General features: G+C 32.5%; 1 protein-coding gene and 1 long non-coding RNA gene across 2 annotated transcripts; one reads left to right on the top strand and one right to left on the bottom strand.

The window, feature by feature from the left end:
- Positions 1-589: 589 nt before the first annotated feature.
- On the top strand, positions 590-2,234 carry LOC132746682 (uncharacterized). Its single transcript, XR_009628021.1, has 3 exons — positions 590-994; positions 1,336-1,428; positions 1,946-2,234. It is a non-coding gene; the product is annotated as an uncharacterized LOC132746682 (long non-coding RNA).
- Positions 2,235-2,372: 138 nt separating this feature from the next.
- On the bottom strand, positions 2,373-16,135 carry LOC132746681 (carbohydrate sulfotransferase 1-like). Its single transcript, XM_060735902.1, has 4 exons — positions 14,047-16,135; positions 13,234-13,290; positions 6,490-6,605; positions 2,373-6,275 (listed from the first exon to the last, which is right to left on the bottom strand). The coding sequence occupies exons 1-4, from the start codon at positions 14,190-14,192 to the stop codon at positions 5,599-5,601; spliced, it is 996 nt and encodes a 331-aa protein (XP_060591885.1). The 5' UTR covers positions 14,193-16,135; the 3' UTR covers positions 2,373-5,598.
- Between the last annotated feature and the right edge of the window lie 4,370 nt (positions 16,136-20,505).

Raw genomic sequence — 20,505 nt, 5'->3', positions numbered from 1 at the left:
AATGAAAACATTTATTTCATAGATTTTATTTGCCTGTCTTACATTCTTTGTTTTTAAGATTCATATAACTTTATCAATTTTTTTAATTACTCACTAGTGTTATTAAAATTCTTATTACTTTCTCAAAATTATTAATTAATGCCATGTCAAAAATTAGAGATTCACTTGAGACATCTGGATGATGTTCAGTAAAAAAAAGAAAATCACCCAAAATCAAAATGAAAGAGGAAATCAAGAGTGTTTCAGCTTATAAATTTTTAATTAAAGCTTTCAACACAATTAAACTAACATAAAGTTAGTATTTTAAATTAGTTATTATGAAAGTTAACAAAAGTCACATTTTTTAACAATTGTGAACATACAAGCAAATATAATGAACATTTTATTTTGTCTAATGGCTATTTTTTTTTTATTTCAATCATTGAATGTTAATTTGTTTTATTCATGTGTCTTTTAATTTTTAATTCATTAGCACAAGTATATCCCTTCTTAAATATTAACTATCTTGTGCAGAAGTTAATTATGGCATAATTAAGATTCAATTTGACATTTCATAAATTGGTCTCCTGTGAGTATTAATTGTAGACTGTTCACACAACTTACTATAAACATGTGTTATTGGTCAGTGATCGGTCAAGTGCAACATTACTTTTGCCCTACTGTTTTCATAATAACCAGTGTTAAACTCACCTATCTTATATAAAAGAAAGTGTGAGATAAGTGGGGTTTACAACATGTAATCTAATACCCTGAACCAATCTGGTATCAGGATCTGATCTCAGAAAATTCAAATATTATACTCAGGAAGAGTTTATTTGGACCTCAGTGCTTATAATTTAAAAAGATGCTTAGGAGTAGAGTTAAACATGTGACTAAAGTGCCATTTAGATGAAACAACTTTATAATGTGAACTTTAATAAAATTATAATGGGACATTAAAGGAGTTCTTCAATCAGATGGAAATGGAAATTTACTACTGTTCAATGGAATAATGGTAAGTTATTTAGACTATTTTGTTACAACAGTCTTTTCAAATTTACCTTGCAAATGAACACTTTTAATTTTAGTTTTTGTTTTTCTTCATAAATTTTACATATGTGCTGATTTAAATCTTTTTCACTGAGTGTTATTGAGTCTGCCCTTTTCTTTACATTATGTACCAGTAAATTACATTCCTGGTCATGATTTTTCATACCATTTATATTTTGAGGATATTTCAGTAAATTATGGGTTTAATTATTAACAGTACCCGAAACTACTATCAGAATAAGCATTTTGATTTTACTCAATTTATATATTATGTATTAGTAATGAATATTTTTTTCTTATTTACAGGAAAACTTACAATGCTACACAGGTATCATAGAGAGTTTCAAATTATAATGATGAAGGAAAGAAAAATGAGGTTGATTACAGAAATAATTGATGGTTAGTTTTGTTATTCAATAAGGTTAGATAATTGATAAAAATAATGAAATAAATAATTACAATTGATTTGAACAATTTTAACTGTTAGATGAACAACTTTCAATGTAGTATAAATTTCCATTTAAATAAAATGATTGTATAGAATATAATTTTTGTATATTAAAAGTTCTGATAAAAAGATTCATTATCAGTCAAAACCAGTAGGAATGTGAATAATTTTCAATTGTATTGTTTAAACTAACAATTGCCTTGTTAGATATAGATCTATGTTGTTGAAATTATTTATAGAAATATTTAACAAAATTAAAAACTATTGCAGCAAGAACAATTTTAATTTTTATAAATAATTAAACTGGCAAAATTGCCCAAAAATAATATTTTACTATTGCCAAAAAAATAATATTTTACTATGCAATTTGTGCTTTCAAATATTGATCTTTTTAATTACATGCCAATAATACCAATCATATGCATATTAAACATAAATAATTAATTATGATACAATTTTTTTTTTCAGTGTGTACAACAGGCAGTCAATAATATGGATAGTTGTGTGCAACAGTGAAGCCATTCTGAAAGACTGAATCTGTGAAGGACATGATTTATCATAAATTATGGATACTTATTTGAAAAAAAAAAAACAAAAAAACAAAAAAAACAGTTATCTTAAATAAATAATGTTTTGTTTTCTATTTTCTCAACTTGGTAGACATTTATTATTTTTTGAATTTGTGTTATAGAATTATTTTTGTTAAGATGACTTGTAAATCTAGAAATAAGTTGAAATGAATAAATTAATTCTATTATGTAATAGTTTATTAATATTATACCTTATCACATGAGGACGATTAATTGCAATATTGGAGAATTTAAAGAAGTTTGTTACAGGCCAGACGCAAGCTTGTCGCAAGCTAGAGGCAAGCTTGCCGCAAGCTTGCAACTAGCTTGCCGCAAGCTTGAAACTAGCTTGCCGCAAGCTTGCAACTAGCTTGTCGCAAGCTTGCAACTAGCTTGCCGCAAGCTTGCAACTAGCTTGTCGCAAGCTTGTGGTGCCTTTCAAATCTAAAGCATGCATTTTTGAAAACAGGCTGCAAGCTTCCCAAGCTTGTCGCAAGCTTTTATAAAGCTTGCGATTTTGGTTTGGGATATGCCAATTGTCAAAATAACCACGTTTTGTATGAAATCAGTGTTATACTAAATAAATTGTCATATATACAACAAAAACATGTTGAAATATAAATTTCTTTTTCTTTTGATGTTATATTAAGTAAATGATACTGAATATGTACATTATGTATTTTAAACGTTATATAAGGCCATACTATTTCTTCACTTGACTAACATACCCGAACAGTAAGCAAGTATTCAGACATTTACAAAGAAATAATGAAAATCGGAACATTTCGTAGATATTATTTTTGTTTTTTATTCAACATTTTTAAAATATATCATTTTAAACTTCTTTGCCCACTAGTCTGCCAGTTATCAAGTGGCGACGCACTTTCGTCACTTTACCACAAGTGGCAGGGGTAACGCACGCAGAATCATCATCAATGCTGTCGTACTAATGCAAGGAGAAATGCTTTATCTGATGTTGTGTAAACAACCTCTTATTCTTTTGAACCGATCTCCTCCTGAACATTTAGAATTATCAATTCTGTATTATTTACTCATTATTTGCTTATAGCCGAAATTTAAAACAGTTATCCGAGTACTATTTTTGAAGAATAATTATCCTTGATTATCTTTCTTTGAAGCGCATAATGATGCGCACAAAAAAACTACCGAAAACGTCTTTAATACAGTGTGCGACTTTATGCAATTTGGTCCGACATGACATCAACACCGCAGAATTAAATATGTGTTTGAATCTAGGTTGTGGTTGAAAAATGGTTGTTTTTTTATAAGATTGTTTAGAATTTTCAATATTTTTTGTTATTTCCCTTTAATTAACAGCATGTATAAGAGCAAAGGAAAAAGTGTTTGGAAAGTTACGATTGAAAAATGCAAATTTATTTAAATCTTTTCAAAGTGAATTTATAGAACCAGGAGCTTTTAGTTATATAAGATATTAATGTATATATACTAAAAGAGGTGGAATATGTTATATAAATATTATTTTTTATCTAAAAGTCCGGCTCGAGTATCGTCTGCTATCAGCTTATAACACGGCTAAGTCTGTTATTATTTAATGAGTCACAAAATTCATCTGATAAACAGGTAAGTTATCATCACGATTATGGAGTCTTATTGATGTTTTTTTTTAACAGAACAGAACAGAATTTTTTTTTCAACAATAAGGAATTGAACTTACGTTCCACTTCCATACATGCAACACATATAAACATAGGTCAATATACATGCATAAACATATTATAGTTATATTTAACAATAGGTTATCAATACATCAACACAGTTTAAAAAGTGGCACATTTTTTTACGTTAACTGTTTAGACAAAATTATAAACAGAACCATTTTTAATTGACTCAATAATTGACAAGTCTGTGATAAAAATTTTCTGTCCAGATTCTTAATGGACGATTCGTGGTAGCAGAGGTGCATTAACACGATATCCTGCAACCCATGTTCGATCCAGCTTTTTTGAACGGACAAGTTGTCGGGCTTTAAAACACAGTCACTCTCGAAACTTTGTAATGCTGTCCTTTACAAAGATTCCGTAATAAAGATAGGAGATTGCCAATTTATTTCAGTTTCAAGCCAACTGAGAAAGGTTGGGATCCAAATGAATGGACTACTTGCTTGCAAACATATACAGCAAAACATTTGTATTTAGACTTACTTAAGAAAATGTCTCACAAAACACTGATTGTATTTGCAAAAGAATTTAGTTTTTTAGCCTTTTGTTATCATCTCGTAGAGTGCATTAATTATACAACTGAGTGATTGCAATCAAGGGTGATTTTGACCCTGAAATGACAAGTTTTACCATGAGACACATTGTGCTGTAACAATAAGCACTTAAATCAAATATTTAAAGTTGTGCTGCAAAATGGTAGAAACAAGAACCAAAGACACAATGAATTTCAAATTTTCAGCCTTTCTTTTTGAGAGACCCTTTTCTAATAAAGATTTGGTCAGAAAAATGGAATAACAAAGCCCAATTATTATCAAATTAGCATTTTCTGTTTTTTAATTATCTAATTTATTAAAAACAAGAGCTGTCGGTAGGACAGCACGCTCGACTATTCTTAGTGCTTGATAGAAAAAGGGCCTTGATAATGTTAAATTTTTTAAATTCACAAAAGGGCTCATTTTTTTTTATAAATTCATGCCTTAGAGAGAGTCTAATTATACTCACAACAAGAACTGTCGGAGTTTCAAGTAAATACCTTTGAAGACCTTTAACCTTAAATTTAACCAAAATTTCTAAGTTTCAAAGGGGCAAATATTCTGCAAATATTGCAGGCAGAGCTATGCAATTTTGCAAACTGATGTACATTGTTACTATAAAAAAGTATTGTAAATTTCAATTGAATATCTCAAGCAATAATTGACTTTAACCAAAATTTCTAAGTTATAAAGGGGCATAATTCTGTAAATATTATAGGCAGAGTTATCCAACTTGTCAATCTGATGTACATTGTTACTATAAATAAGTATTGTAAGTTTCAATTGAATATCACAAGCATTAATTGAGATATTTGACTTTACAAAAAACTTTAACCAAAATTTCTAAGTTAAAAAGGGGCATAATTCTGTAAATATTGTAGGCAGAGTTATCCAACTTGTCAATCTGATGTACATTGTTACTATAGATAAGTATTGTAAGTTTCAATTGAGTATCTCAAGTAATAATTGAGATATTTGAATTTACAAAAAACTTTAACCAAAATTTCTAAGTTAAAAAGGGGCATAATTCTGTAAATATTGCAGGCAGAGTTATCCAACTTGTCAATCTGATGAACAATGTAACTATAAATAAGTATTGTAAGTTTCAATTGAATATCTCAAGCAATAATTGAGATATTTGAATTTACAAAAAACTTTAACCAACGCAGACGCGGACGCCGACGCTGGGGCGACTACAATAGCTCTCATATTCTTCGAATAGTCGAGCTAAAAATTGCATTATAGGACAATTACACATAGTTTGTAATTAAAAGTTTCTTAGCAATTCATACTCGAAGCCTTCCTATCAACTAAAAGCCTCAAATGATCAAATACTCTTTTGGTATGACTACACTGGGTATTGACAAGTCATCATATTCCTGTTTATTGTGAAAGGATTTATATCCAACTTCTTTATAAACATCCTTGCATATTTCCTCCATTTTCTCAACAATTTCCCATTTTAAAGAATTTCTCCACCAAAATGCTGTATTTCTTTTTCGCTCCATTGCACCTGATCCTGCATCCTTAAAAGCCGAAAGTTTCATGATATTTGGGTAATATTTCTCATTTATATTCATACCTAAATAGTTATATAATAGTTTAGACTTGTTTAAAATAACAACGTTTAAATCTTCGTAATAAATAAATCTGAATCTATCTGGGAATAATTTTTGCACTTTTTGACCTTCACGAAAATCGTAAAGCATTTTATTGCACAATGATTTAGCGTTTTCTATTATCATTTTGTCCGTGTATGAAGGGTACCAACTTGTAATTCTAGAATTAACAATGGCACGTGGATCTCTAAAGAGATGAATGACCTTGAGATTTTCACGTGACTGCAGAACAGGCGCCAATAGGTCTGTTGTAAGTCGTAAAACTTTTGTGACTTTATGTGTAGAGTCTTTACACCTTCTCGGTATATGTCCTTGAAAACATATCTGGTAATTGACCTTGGGTTTCATGCATTCTCTTGTTGTATTCCAGCTTGGACCTGTTTAAATTAAAAACATACAAAATGAAGTTTCAGAAAGCTCAGCTTGACTTATGTACATAACTCTTTGTTTGCATAGCATTATTTGGGTTTTTAAAGGCCCATGTATCCTACAATCCGTTATTACTTTTATTCTCCTAAATCCTATTATTTTTGTTGTTATTATGTGTTTTACAGTTGCTTCTATCGTAAGTTATTGGCATTCATAACTCACCTCCTAATGTGGGTGTTAACGAAGGTTCAACCACTGTACGTTCATAGCCATTGAACTGGCAATCGTAGGTTTTGCTCAAGATATTCTTAGCAAGCTCAAGAGAACCTGTCGGATGCCTGAAACAAGTATCTGTCTATCAATAGTCCATTGACGTCATTACAATGCGAAATATCATGTGAGTCATTAGTAATTTTTGATAATCAATACAAGAGGGCCATGATGGCCCTGAGGTAGCTCACCTGTATATAGGCCCCTGGAGCGGGGCCAGTTTAAACCCCAGGGCTTTTATTTGAACAAACTTGAGAGACACCCATTAGAAGATGTTTCATGATGTTAGGTTTTTACTACACACATATAATGAAAAACAATGACCTTCCCACCCCCCACCCCCTGGCAGGGCCAGTTTTAATCCAAAGGCTTTTATTTGAACAAACTTGGTAGACACCCATAAGATGTATCAAGCTGAACATCTAAGCTCTCTAGCTCATTGGGTTTTTTAAAAAGAACATTTTTTTTTTTAAGTTTTTTTACTATACACATAATTATAGTTAAATACAATGACACCCTGGGGGCGGGACAATTTTGACCCAAGGGGCTTTTATTTGAACAATCTTGGTAGACACTCATTAGAAGATGTTTCATGCTTAATATCTTAGCTCTAGCTCTTTGGGTTTCTTTAAAAAAGAAGATTTTTTAAAGTTTTTACTATATGCATATAGGGAAAATCAATGACCCCCTGGGGCGGGGCTAATTTTGACCCCAGGGCTTTTATTTGAACAAACTTGGTAGACACTCATTAGAAGATGTTTCATGCTAAATATCTTAGCTCTAGCTCTTTGGGTTCTTTAAATAGAATTTTTTTTAAGTTTTTACTAATAATGCAGATAGGGAAAATCAATTGACCCCCTGGGCGGGGCCAATTTTGACCCCAGGGCTTTTTATTTGAACAAATTTAGTAGACACCCATTAGAAGATGTTTCATGCTTAATATCTTAGCTCTAGCTGTTTGGGTTCTTTAAAAGAAATTTTTTTTAAAGTTTTTATTATATGCATATAGGGATAATCAATGACCCCCTGGGGCGGGGCCAATTTGACCCCAGGGCTTTTATTTGAACAACTTGGTAGACACAGATTAGAAGATGATTTTCATGCTAAAATATCTTAGCTCTACTTTTTTGGGTCATTTAAAAGAAATTTTTTTTTAAGTTTTTTTTACTATATGCATATAGGGAAAATCAATGACCCCCAGGGGCGGGGCCAATTTTGACCCAGGGCTTTTATTTGAACAATTCTTGGTAGACATCCATTAGAAGATGTTCATGCCAAATATCTAAGCTCTAGCTCTTTGGGTTTTTTAGAAGAAGATTTTTTAAGTTTTTACTTTATGCATATAGGGAAAATCAATGACCCCTGGGGCGTGGCCAATTTTGACCCCAGGGCTTTAATTTGAACAATCTTGGTAGACACTCATTAGAAGATGTTTCATGCTTAATATCTTAGCTCAAGCTCTTTGGGTACTTTAAAAGAAGATTTTTTTAAGTTTTTACTATATGCATATAGGGAAAATCAATTACCCCCTGGGGCGGGGCTTATTTTGACCCCAGGGCTTTAATTTGAACAAACTTAGTAGACACCCATTAGAAAATGTTTCATGCTAAATATCTTAGCTCTAGCTGTTTGGGTTCTTTAAAAGAATTTTTTTAAAATTTTTATTATATGCATATAGGGAAAATCAATGACACCCTGGGGCGGGCCAATTTTGACCCCAGGGCTTTTATTTGAACAAACTTGGTCAGCATGCCCACTCAATTTTAAATGTAGGGGTACATGTACCCCCTGTCATTGTAAATTGGGGGTACATTTCAAAATCTGGGGGTACACATAAGTTTAAACATGTTTTTGTTTGTAAGAACATTTTAATATAAATGTAGTATAATATAGTATAATTATTGTTTTGTTTTGTTAATATTTTTCATGAAATTATTTCATTTTAATGCATCAACATGGAAATCTTTTTTTTTTTTTTTTTTTTTTTTTTTTTTTTTTTTTCACTTTAATACCAAATCAAATTTTTATTCTGGTTTAAATAAGTCCACTCTATAGACAAAAGTTTATATTTTTAAAAAAACGTAAATGTATATAGGTAGCGTTTAGCGGAATGAATAGGAAAATTGTGTACAGCTTCACACAGTGTGTTAAGAGGTTCATCCGATCGACAAATATTTTAGCAATATCTTCAAAATGGGGGCAAATTGAAGATCGATATTTAAAGATTTAATGCTGATTTAATAATTAAGGAACAATTCATTCTCATGTTTGGCTTGGAAACTGAGAATTTTTGCGAAATTTTTAGGGATTCTGAAATTTCCGGCGAACGTGAAATCGCCGATGTTCGGGATCAATTTTCGGATCAAAGAAAAGCGTACGTGTATTTTTGGTTAGTTGTCCTGGCATTTCGGCACAATATGTTAATCATTAAAACTCTTATAGAACGTTTTTGCAAGAATGAAACGAAAGCAAAATTTTGCTTAGAAAGTGCCGAAAATTTCGAGAATAATTCAAAATTACACTCATTTGTAATTTGAGAAAACAGTCTTTAAAACTTGCGGCGTACTGTAAATAGTGATATTCTTATCATTTTGTCGTTAAAATTTGCTTATTCCCAATCAACTGTGGATCAAAGATGTTAAATTATCACCTCATGTTATATCTGGTAATTACATGTACAGGCGCGTGTATACATTAGTCTGATCTCTATTGCGTGATAATGATTGAAAGTGTTATCGCTGATTGGCTAATCGCTTCATGGGTCGATGTGCATAGGACCTCCTACCTATAGACTGACACGCGCTGACATATTTGTGTATTTGTGGTCGTTTGATGCGTCCCCAGGCAAGCGTACATAGGCTATCCCAAACATTCATTCTGACGATTTTACTTTGCGTGCATGTACCCCCTGCTTACAATTTTTATGCGTGCATCTAGAATTTTGTGCGTGAATTACGCACTGTAGTGCGTGAATGGGCATGCTGTTGGTAGACACAGATTAGAAGATGTTTCATGCTAAATATCTTAGCTCTACTTTTTTGGGTTCTTTAAAAGAATTTTTTTTAAGTTTTTACTATATGCATATAGGGAAAATCAATGACCCCCCAGGGGCGGGGCCAATTTTGACCCCAGGGCTTTTATTTGAACAATCTTGGTAGACATCCATTAGAAGATGTTTCATGCCAAATATCTAAGCTCTAGCTCTTTGGGTTTTTTAGAAGAAGATTTTTTAAGTTTTTACTATATGCATATAGGGAAAATCAATGACCCCCTGGGGCGTGGCCAATTTTGACCCCAGGGCTTTTATTTGAACAATCTTGGTAGACACTCATTAGAAGATGTTTCATGCTTAATATCTTAGCTCTAGCTCTTTGGGTACTTAAAAGAAGATTTTTTTAAGTTTTTACTATATGCATATAGGGAAAATCAATGACCCCTGGGCGGGGCCAATTTGACCCCAGGGATTTTAATTTGAACAATCTTGGTAGACACTCACTAGAAGATGTTTCAATGCCAAATATCTAAGCTCTAGCTCTTTGGGTTTTCTAGAAGAAGATGTTTAAAGTTTTTTCTTTTGGTTGCCATGGCAACCAGAGTTCTGCATGGAATGGAATTCTTTGAACAACTTTGTTAAGGCTTCACACAAAGAACATCCCTGTGAAGTTTCATTATGATCTGCCTTATGGTTTCAGAGGAGATGTCGTTTGAAAAGTGTGAACGGACAACGTACGACGGACGACGTACGACGGACGAAGAGTGATCCTAATAGCTCACCCTGAGCATATGCTCAGGTGAGCTAAAAATAAATGAAAAAATGTAGAAAGAACTATTTTCACTTTGCCCAATATAGTTAATAAATGTTGAATTCTGCTTAAGCCGGTGCTAAAGGGCGTGGAGGTAACTTACACCAACACAGGTCCACCGGGGTAAGGAGCCCAGTAGGACACCAAAACAAGAGGGCCATGATGGCCCTGAGGTCGCTCACCTGTATAAAGGCCCCCGGAGCGGGGCCAGTTTAAACCCCAGGGCTTTTATTTCAACAAACTTCAAAGACACTCATTAGAAGATGTTTCACAATGTTAAGTTTGTTAAGTTTTTACTACACACATAATGAAAAACAATGATCTCCCCCCCCCCCCCCCCACTCCAGCAGGGCCAATTTTCACCCAAGGGCTTTTATTTGAAAAAACTTGGTAGACACCCATAAGAAGATGTTTCATGCTAAACATCTAAGCTCTAGCTCATTGGCTTTTTTAAAAGAAGTTATTTTAAGTTTTTACTATACACATATAGTTAAATACAATGATACCCCTAGGGCGGGCCAGTTTTGACCCCAGGGCTTTTATTTGAACAAACTTTGTAGACACTTACTAGAAGATATTTCATGCTGAATATCTAAACTCTAGCTATTTGGGTTTATTCAAAGAAGATTTGTAAGTTTTTGCTATACACATATAAGGAAAATCAATGACCCCCAGGGGCAGGGCCAATTTTGACCCCAGGGCTTTTATTTGAACAACTTTGTAGACACTCACTAGAACATGTTTCATGCTTAATATCTAAACTCTAGCTATTTGGGTTTTTTCAAAGAAGATTTTTTAAGTTTTTGCTATACACATATAAGGAAAATCAATGACCCCCGGGGCAGGGCCAATTTTGACCCCAGGGCTTTTATTTGAACAAACTTGGAAGACACCCATAAGAACATGTTTCATGCTAAATATCTTAGCTCTAGCTCTTTGAGTTCTTTAAAAGAAGATTTTTTAAGTTTTTCCTATTATACATAGAAAGAAAATCAATGACCCCCGGGGCATAGAAAGAAAATCAATGACACCCGGGGCGGGGCCAATTTTGACCCCAGGGCTTTTATTTGAAACACCAATTAGAAAATGTTTCATGTTAAATATCTTAGCTCTAGCTATTTGAGTTCTTTAAAAGAAGATTTTTTAAGTTTTTACTATATGCATATAGGGAAAATCAATGACCCCCTGGGGCAGGGCCAATTTTGACCCCAGGGCTTTTATTTGAACAAACTTGGTAGACACTCATTAGAAGATGTTTCATGCTAAATATCTAAACTCTAGCTATTTGGGTTTTTTCAAAGAAGATTTTTTAAGTTTTTTCTATATGCATATAGGGAAAATCCAAGACCCCCTGGGACGGGGCCAATTTTGACCCCAGGGCTTTTATTTGAACAAACTTGGAGACACTCATTAGAAGCTGTTTCATGCCAAATATCTAAGCTCTAGCTTTTGGGTTTTTTTAAGAGAAGATATTTAAAGTTTTTTCTTTTGGTTGCCATGGCAACCAGATTTCTGCATGGAATTAAATTCTTTGAACAATTTTAAAAGGTGACCACCAAAGGAACATTCCTGTGAAGTTTGGATGAAATTGGCTAAGTGGTTTATGAGGAGATGTCATTTAAAGTAAAAGTTTACGGACGGACGGACGGATGGACGGACGGACGCCGGACGAAAAGCGATCACAAAAGCTCACCCTGTCACTTTGTGACAGGTGAGCTGACAATAGATGAAGGAAAGGGTTGCTTAAAGAAAAGCTGTTATAGATGTTTAAAAGAGGGACACAGTTCAAAAGAATGTCAGAGTAGAAAAAAATGTGTGTATTGTAATGAAGAAAATGTACACCATAGAAGTTTGTACCCTGAAAACTTTAAGAAAAGTGTGATTAAAGAAAGTGCGCATGTAACAGAAGAAGGAAATGAAAGTGAAAGTGAGCAAAGTCAAAATGATGAAAATGTGCTTTTATCATATGGGGAAAAGGTTGTAAAGCAAACAGCAAGTGCAATACTGTGTAATGAAAATAAACTGATTGAAGAAGATGCGAGGATATTGTTAGATTCGGCTTCACAAAGAACATATATAACAGAAAAGTTTGCAAAGAAATTAAAATTATGTAAAGAAATTGAACAGGAAATAACTTCAGCTACATTGGGAAGCAAACAGTCAAAGAAGATTAAAACTGCATCTGCAAAAATTAAACTGAAATCTAAATGTGGTGAGGAACTTGAGATTACTGTGAACATTGTTCCGAACATCGTCGGTGTAATACAAAGTAGATCGGTGAATATTGAAAATAGAGAGCGTTTTTATGAATTAAAAAAGAATTTATATTTGGCCGACAAAATTCCAGAAAAAGATGAAAGTGACAAAATTGATTAACTGATTGGAAGCGATTATTACCTAGACATAGTAATTGGACATAAAATTGAAGTTCAAAAAGGTTTAAAGATTTCAGTCAATGAAACATTAGTTAAAAGAAAAGAAAGTCTACGACAATTTTCTTTGGGAGTAAATAGTTAATCCGTAAAATTGCTGTAACCCTTTAAAAAGTCTATTAGCGGGTGGTTTAACAATAATATACAAATGCATTTCTAGTAATACCAGGATTTGTTACACGCTCCGGTTTTTAGATAAAAATCAATGTTATTGGAACACTCCTTTATCCTAGGATGAATAGCACCGTTGCTCAAAGAATATTTTTCTTTGTGTCCAAAGTGTTTTTTTTTTCAAAAGGTATGATTTCATTTTACTATGTCTTGAGGTGAAAATACATAAAGATATGTACACGTATTAACAAATGCGTTTTGGGGGAATATATGTTTATGTTAAATGATATTTGAGATGAATTATATTTTGAATGATAAAGAATATAGTTTTCAAATATATAAAAGGATACCTGTTAAGGTTGTCTACAAATGATTTGTCTGGTATTGCCTTCCATGGCTCCACATGTCTGTAAACAAAAGCCGACATAGTATAATTTTAATTAAAATGCACCCTTCTTTCTTTTTCCTATCTTTCCATCTTTATTTCTTTCTTTCTTTCATTCTTTCTTTCTTTTTTTGTGTTTAAAGTTTTAAAGAACTGATTCAGACGTGAAATATTTACTATATAGATGTTTGGCTGATGCTAAAATCATGATGTGGTAAACCATTGCATCCAATTTTTTCCCTCAAGGATCATTTTAATTAACTAAATTATTATATGATAGCTTTGTGACCAATCGGAATTCTTTTTATTTGGTTTTTCTGTCATTTACTTTTTCATCAGCTTAATATGACTTCTTCAAGCATTTTCTTATGCCTTTTCTCTTCACTATGAAGTTTAAATTACTTATCTACTTTTTCCCGACTAGTAGTTTACCTTCTCTTATAGTGGCGTTTACCATCATTTACTACACTTACCTTGGCGTTTGTTTATTATCCTATTCGTTATGGCTTTTAATCCTTTTTTGCGAATATTTACCTAGTACTACAATATTGGTCAATATTTTTTCATGATGGGGTACTTTAAAATCAGTAAATATTGTGCATTAAACCCTCCGTAAATAGATAATTTGTAGAAACACCATCACGTTCGGTAGAGTTTCAATTTCCTAAAGATTAATTATCACTGCAATTAACTTCCTACAATAAAATACCACTGGACGGGTAAAAGAGTATTTCATGCTATGTTGTAGCAATCGTTTGAAACTAACCCATTCACATACCTGCACTCTAGACGATCAGATCTGCACACCATGCTGTGACCATGCCAATATGTCCGCCTTGAAATTTTATACAAGGGTTCGTAAAGGTAAAATGTATCAAGTCTGTGTCCGAGAACAGTTCCAGTTAAAGTACTTCCGCCCCTCATGTAACTATTCAATAATACATCATAGTATTTTACTGAAAAAGAGAAATCTTATTCTATTCTTTTTAAAGAGAGGTCATCCAATCTTATGAAATAACAAGCTAGAGCACCAAATGCGGTGTAACAGTAGGGTGAATGTTTCGGTTGTCAAAAATAGCGTTTTTCGTGCCTCCGTTTTTCGTGTAACGTGCGTGCGTATAGCGTGCAATGTGCGTTTGCTGAAACGCTTTCTCAAGCGTGCATCGTTTACAAGCGCTTAACGTCTATCGTTTTCCGTGGAATCGTTTTTTCGTTTATCGTGCGTCTGAAAGCGTGCGTTTCTAATTTAGCGTGCGTCTGCTTTCGTCTAAGCGCTTAAGTACCGTGTTTTGCGTCTGTTACTATTGAAAAGTAAAAGAATATCTTAGATAGATATATTATGTAAATTTCTTGTTTCTTAAACATGTAAGAGATGTTGTGTGTCCCTGTCAAAGAAAAAATTATATAAAGAAGTATTATTGTGATATTTACATTAAAGTTTGTGACCTCGCGGTGAATACTGGTTAGATTTCTACATGCTTTACACCGAAGATTAATTAGTTTTAATCCTAGTTTACATACGCATAAGATTTAATTACTAATTAATTGCAACATTTTTGATATTCAATTCAGCAAACAGGTGTTTATATGCGTACCAATACATATTAGATATGAGGGTCGTCAGACATCAAATGATGGTAATCAGACTAGCACCCCAACCCCCTTGACAAGTTCATCTTCTGACTTTTCATCAAAGACTGTCCAACCCTATCCGAATCCTATTTAGGGTGATAATTATTTTAGACAGTTCCTTCCTATTTTTCTTGACAGAATTATATTGATGTAACAGCCTGGCAGGGACTCGAACCCCTGACACTCGGAATACCATTCCGCGGCTCTTGAGTTCCTCTGAGCTATTCGGCCGCTTACAAGTTTTACTTGTTAAATACTGAATAGTTATAAACCTACTGTGTATGCAAATATTTCTTCCAATTTCCCAGGGTTACTAAGCATTGTGATTTAATTTCTAGCTGGGCTATACAAATGTATGTCAGTCACAGGGTGAGAAAAAAGTGCATCCTGACATGGACTCGAACACGTGACCCTCTAAATATCGTACCGCGGCTGTACCGACATTTGTTAAAAGTTTAATTATTTGTACATGTATAGTGAACATTTTACTAATTATACATTGTACTATTTCTATAATTTTGTACAAATAAAAATAGCTAGATTTTTTTCTAGATAAGAAAATTCTATGGTGGCTAAAATATACCATGATGTACTTTTTAGACATGTAATCACAACAGACAGGCTAAGCCACCATTTACAAAATTCCCCTATCTGTCAGTTCATAATCAAGGCATAGACTACTATTTTTGTATGTGGCCTGGGCTTTTAAAGACCTTTATTTTGTTTCAAGATCTGTCTGACAGTCATATTGATGTAGTGTTATTACTTGTGATATTTAATAAATATATGTTTTGTTAAATAATGATACCTTGATTAGGTATTCCCTATGTAATTCTGTGTTTCTATTAAATGTGTAATAATCCACAGTATTGAGATTGTCATTTTTATTGTTCTATTAATACTGCCTGCCTTTTTGGTATGCAGTTCGGTCAAAATATTAATATAATCCAGCATATTTTTTCCATGCGTTAACAAATATTATTCTTATTTTATATTAAATTCACCCCAGCTGGATTTCTATGAATTTCAACCAGTCCAATCAAACAAAGAGAATACAATGATATAGCAATATTCCTATTATGTACAATAAAAAACAGTTACAATTATTATTTTAGCAATCTTAATAAAATTGTCAATCCTTCTTTCCCGATCCAGTTCAGTGTTTACATGTTAAAAGTTAAATGAGCCGCGTCACGACAAAACCAACATAGTGGTATGGCCCAGACCAGCCTGCATATCTGCGCAGTCTGATCAGGATCCATGCTGTTCACTTACAAACAGTATAACAAGTAGAGACACTGTTAGCGAACAGATGCGCAGGCTGGTCTGGATCCATGCTGGTCGCAAACCCATTATGTTGGTTATATCGTGACGCGGCTCAAATATATCTTAATCTTATATGAGGTCCATATTATAACCCACTTTGATAAACATATATAGCTTTCTTGATTTTTATTCTGTATATTATCTAAAATCACTTTTAAGGTTTATCAATCCGTAATCATTACTAATAACATGATACCCCTTTGAGATACCCGAGATGAGCCTGTGTCGCCCTTTGCTAACTTAAAAGTATATAACCTATCCATATATAACCATATAATTCTTTGAAGATTTTTCTCAGCTAGGTATGCTGTAGTCCCAAGTCACTTGTTTAACTTCCCTCAAGTAAGTTATAACCTCATAACTGATAAAATTCTAACTATAATATACTTAAATATCACCTATGTATTTATATAAATTTACAAAAACCCATTTTGCATACTTATATCTTTTGGGACCTGTACAATTTCAATTGATTGTAATTTTAATTTTTCTACAATATCAATTAATTTTTATGCTTCATAGGTAGGTCAGTTCATTAAAAAGAGCTTAATACAAGATCCCTATGAAAAGTAATGTAATTGATAACTCAATCCAAATAAACTTTATTAATTAAAAGCTTTAATTAGATGACTTAACAAGAGCTGTCTGTGGGACAGCATGCTCGACTATTCTAAGTGCTTGATAGTAAAATTTTTTAAGTTCACAAAAGGGCTAATTTTTTTTTATAAATTCATGTTATAGGCCTTAGAGAGAGTCTAATTATACAGTATTGGCTTGACTATTCAGAAGGTAATGTCACAAGGGTGTTTTATTGAGTATAATAATACTAATTACCTATGAATACATAAATTTGACAGAAAAGGTACAAAGGCTTGTTATTAAGATGTTTTATCAAGTAAATCACTGCTTCATTATTATGAATGCATAAAATTGTCCCAAAAAAGGCACAAACCCTTCAGTAGTTATTGAGATAACAGCTTACAAGCAAAACTTTACCATGAATTTCTAAGTTGAAAAAGGGGAGAAAAATCAGCCTAAATGCAAGATAGAATTATGGATCTTTGTCAGTGACCTACAATTATGACCCTAAATGCATATGTGAAGTTTTAAATAAATATCTTTAATAGTTATTGAGATATGTAAAACTTGCATGTAAACATTTACCAAGAGACTAAGTAGAAAAGGGAATATGAATCAGCCTTAATGCAAGATAGAGATATGGAACTTGGTCAGTGACATACAATTATGACCCTCCAATTATGAACCTAAGTGCATGTGTAAAGTAGTAAATATCTTTGAAGACCTTTAACCTTTAACCAAAATTTCTAAGTTTCAAAGGGGCAAACAATTCTGCAAATATTGCAGGCAGAGTTATGCAATTTTGCAAACTGATGTACATTGTTACTATAAAAGAGTGTTTTAAATTTCAATTGAATATCTAGAGCAATAATTGAGATATTTGACTTTACAAAAAACTTTAACCAAAATTTCTAAGTTAAAAAGGGGCATAATTCTGTCAATATTGTAGGCAGAGTTATCCAACTTGTCAATCTGATGTACATTGTTACTAAAAATAAGTATTGTAAGTTTTCAATTGAATATCTCAAGCAATAATTGAGATATTTGACTTTACAAAAAAAACTTTAACCAAAATTTTCTAAGTTAAAAAGGGGCCATAATTCTGTCAATTATTGTAGGCGAAGTTATCCAACTTGTCTATCTGATGTACCTTGTTACTAAAAATAAGTATTGTAAGTTTCAATTGATTATCTCGAGTAATAATTGAGATATTTGACTTTACAAAAAACTTTAACCAACGCCGACTCGGACGCCGACGCCAGGGCGACTACAATAGCTCTCATATTCTTCGAATAGTGGAGCTAAAAAAGGAGATTTCAATAATTGTCCATGAAAAATATAAATGTTATAGTAAATTCCATGTGGACCATAACTATTAAAGAAAGCAGTGCCACATAAAATGTTGATACACCAGGTAATTTTACCTTAAACTTAACCTCTTAGGAAATGATACAGAATTTTTTTATAAAACATAAATCTATTATATATTAATAAACAAACATATTTAATTGACTAAAATAAGGTAGTCCTAACAAATTTCATTACAAAATATGAGAATTATGGCAACTCTCCTAAGATGCCTAAATGTCCAAGATAATGCACTAAATCACTACAAAATATGAAAATTTTACCTAATTATAAGAGCCTTGGAATTTAAACAAAGCTATAAGAGGAACATTAATCTATCATATTAATAAACAACTGTATCTAATTGACTAAAGTAAGGAAGTCCCACAAAATTTCATTACAAAATATAAGAGTTATTGCAAATTTTTACCTTATTATAACAGCCTAGGAAATGAAACAGAAGTAAGTGTAACATAAATCTATTATATTAATTAACAAGCATATCTAATTGATTAAAATAAGAATATCTCGATAAATTACATTGAATATTCAAAAAATTATGGCTTATTTCCTATGATGTATAACTATACAAGCTTACACACTAATTCATTAAAAATGGGAGTAAATATTACCTGATTATAACCTCATGGTAAATGAATCAATTAGTTAGTTAAGCAACATTTATTATTAATATTAAGTAATAAGCCTACATCACATTGACTTATATAAGAAATCCCAACAAATTTCATCGAAAATTTAAGAAATAATGGCTAATTTTCTAATAATGTTATTAATAATTTTTACCAATAAAAAACTAAATCATTGAAAAATTTGGGTAAGTTTACCTAGTTATAGACCTTTATGGTCACTGAAACAAAGTAAACAAGCATTTGATAGTTATAATTGAGGGCAATACCAGTAGTCCCCACCGTTGGCCGGTCTCAAAAAGTTCTTTAACCCTTTCCCCATGAGCAAAAATTGTGAAAAATTGGCCATTTTCACTGAAAAAGCCTCCCTGTTACAAGTTCAAAACTGCTATGAAACTATGAAAAATGCTTCAATACTAATCAAACTTGGCACAAATGTTGACTGGACCATTGCCTTTGTAACGACATGCTCATTCTTAAATTTCCTGTTACCCATGGCAACGAGGGGGACATCTCAAAAATTGCCAAAATCAATTTTTTTGCCTCGATTTTTTCCATCAAAATTTTCATTTTCAAAGTGCTGCAACTTCTCAAGGGATTGAGATAGAGTCAAAGGCTTTTCAGCATTGGTTACACGTTACCTTATGATCGACCTGGGTCATTTTTTAAGCCTCTCACAAGTCAAAATTTTCTTGGCGATGAGGGGGAACTCCCGCCCCCCTTCAAACCCCCCAAACAGAAGGGGGCACATCCCCCTTCTGCAACCCCTGAATGTAATATTTGGATGGGGGACGGCGCCGAAAAAATTGGTCACTTTTTTTAACAACATTTCTCAAACAAAAGACAGTGTTTGGGCCTAAAAAGGGCATTTTTTCAACTGTTTGAGGCCTCAAAAAGGGGGGGGGGGGCAAAAACCCGTCGAAACACGCTTATATAAGGGAAAAGGTTAATTGTCATACACTCCTGGTGTATTGCCATTTATAATGAATTGAGGATGAAGTCTGTATTTGAAAATATCAACCACAAAACATAATAAAATAAGTTTGTCTATATCACAGTAATGTGTTAAGTTTCCATGCTTAGTAAGGAAATTATGTTTATACAACCTTGTCATATTATTACGATGTGTGGATTTTAAAGTAAATCCTATAAGGAATGAAGAAGTTGGAGTGAAAATACCAGTTTCTCGAAAAAAATCTAAGTCCAAGGGGGACATAATTCTGGAAATAGTTTTGCTAGAGTATTTAACCTTCTCAAAAATGTCGAGTGATAATAAGAAACACCCTATATATGAAGTTTGAAGTAGATACATTAGGAAATAAAGAAGTTATTTAAAAAAGACAACATTTTTTCCCCTAAAAAATCTAAGTTCAAGGGAGGTAAATACTGATATTTTTGTGCTAGAGTTATAAACCTTGTCACATATGATGTGGTGATGACCAGAAACTTATATTTAAAGTTTGAAAGTAAACACCTTAAGAAATAAAGAACATATAGTGAAAAAGCTGAAAAATTTAAATCAGAAATCTTGAAATTCAGGCTATTTGTTGCCATAGCAACCAGAATTTTCAACATAGGAAGAAAAGAAAAAGATGTGCATAATTTCCAGACTGCCATCTACCCATATTTCAAGTTTCATAAAAATATTTTCAGTACTTTTTGAGTTATCACTGGATCAAGTTTATGTGTTAAATTTGCCCAAATTT

Source organism: Ruditapes philippinarum, unplaced genomic scaffold (assembly GCF_026571515.1).
Source record: "Ruditapes philippinarum isolate M1 unplaced genomic scaffold, ASM2657151v2 ctg3594_1_1_1_1, whole genome shotgun sequence".
NCBI lineage: Eukaryota > Metazoa > Mollusca > Bivalvia > Venerida > Veneridae > Ruditapes > Ruditapes philippinarum.
The sequence above is the reverse complement of the archived record's forward strand: the minus strand, read 5'-3'. Positions and strand labels throughout refer to the sequence as shown.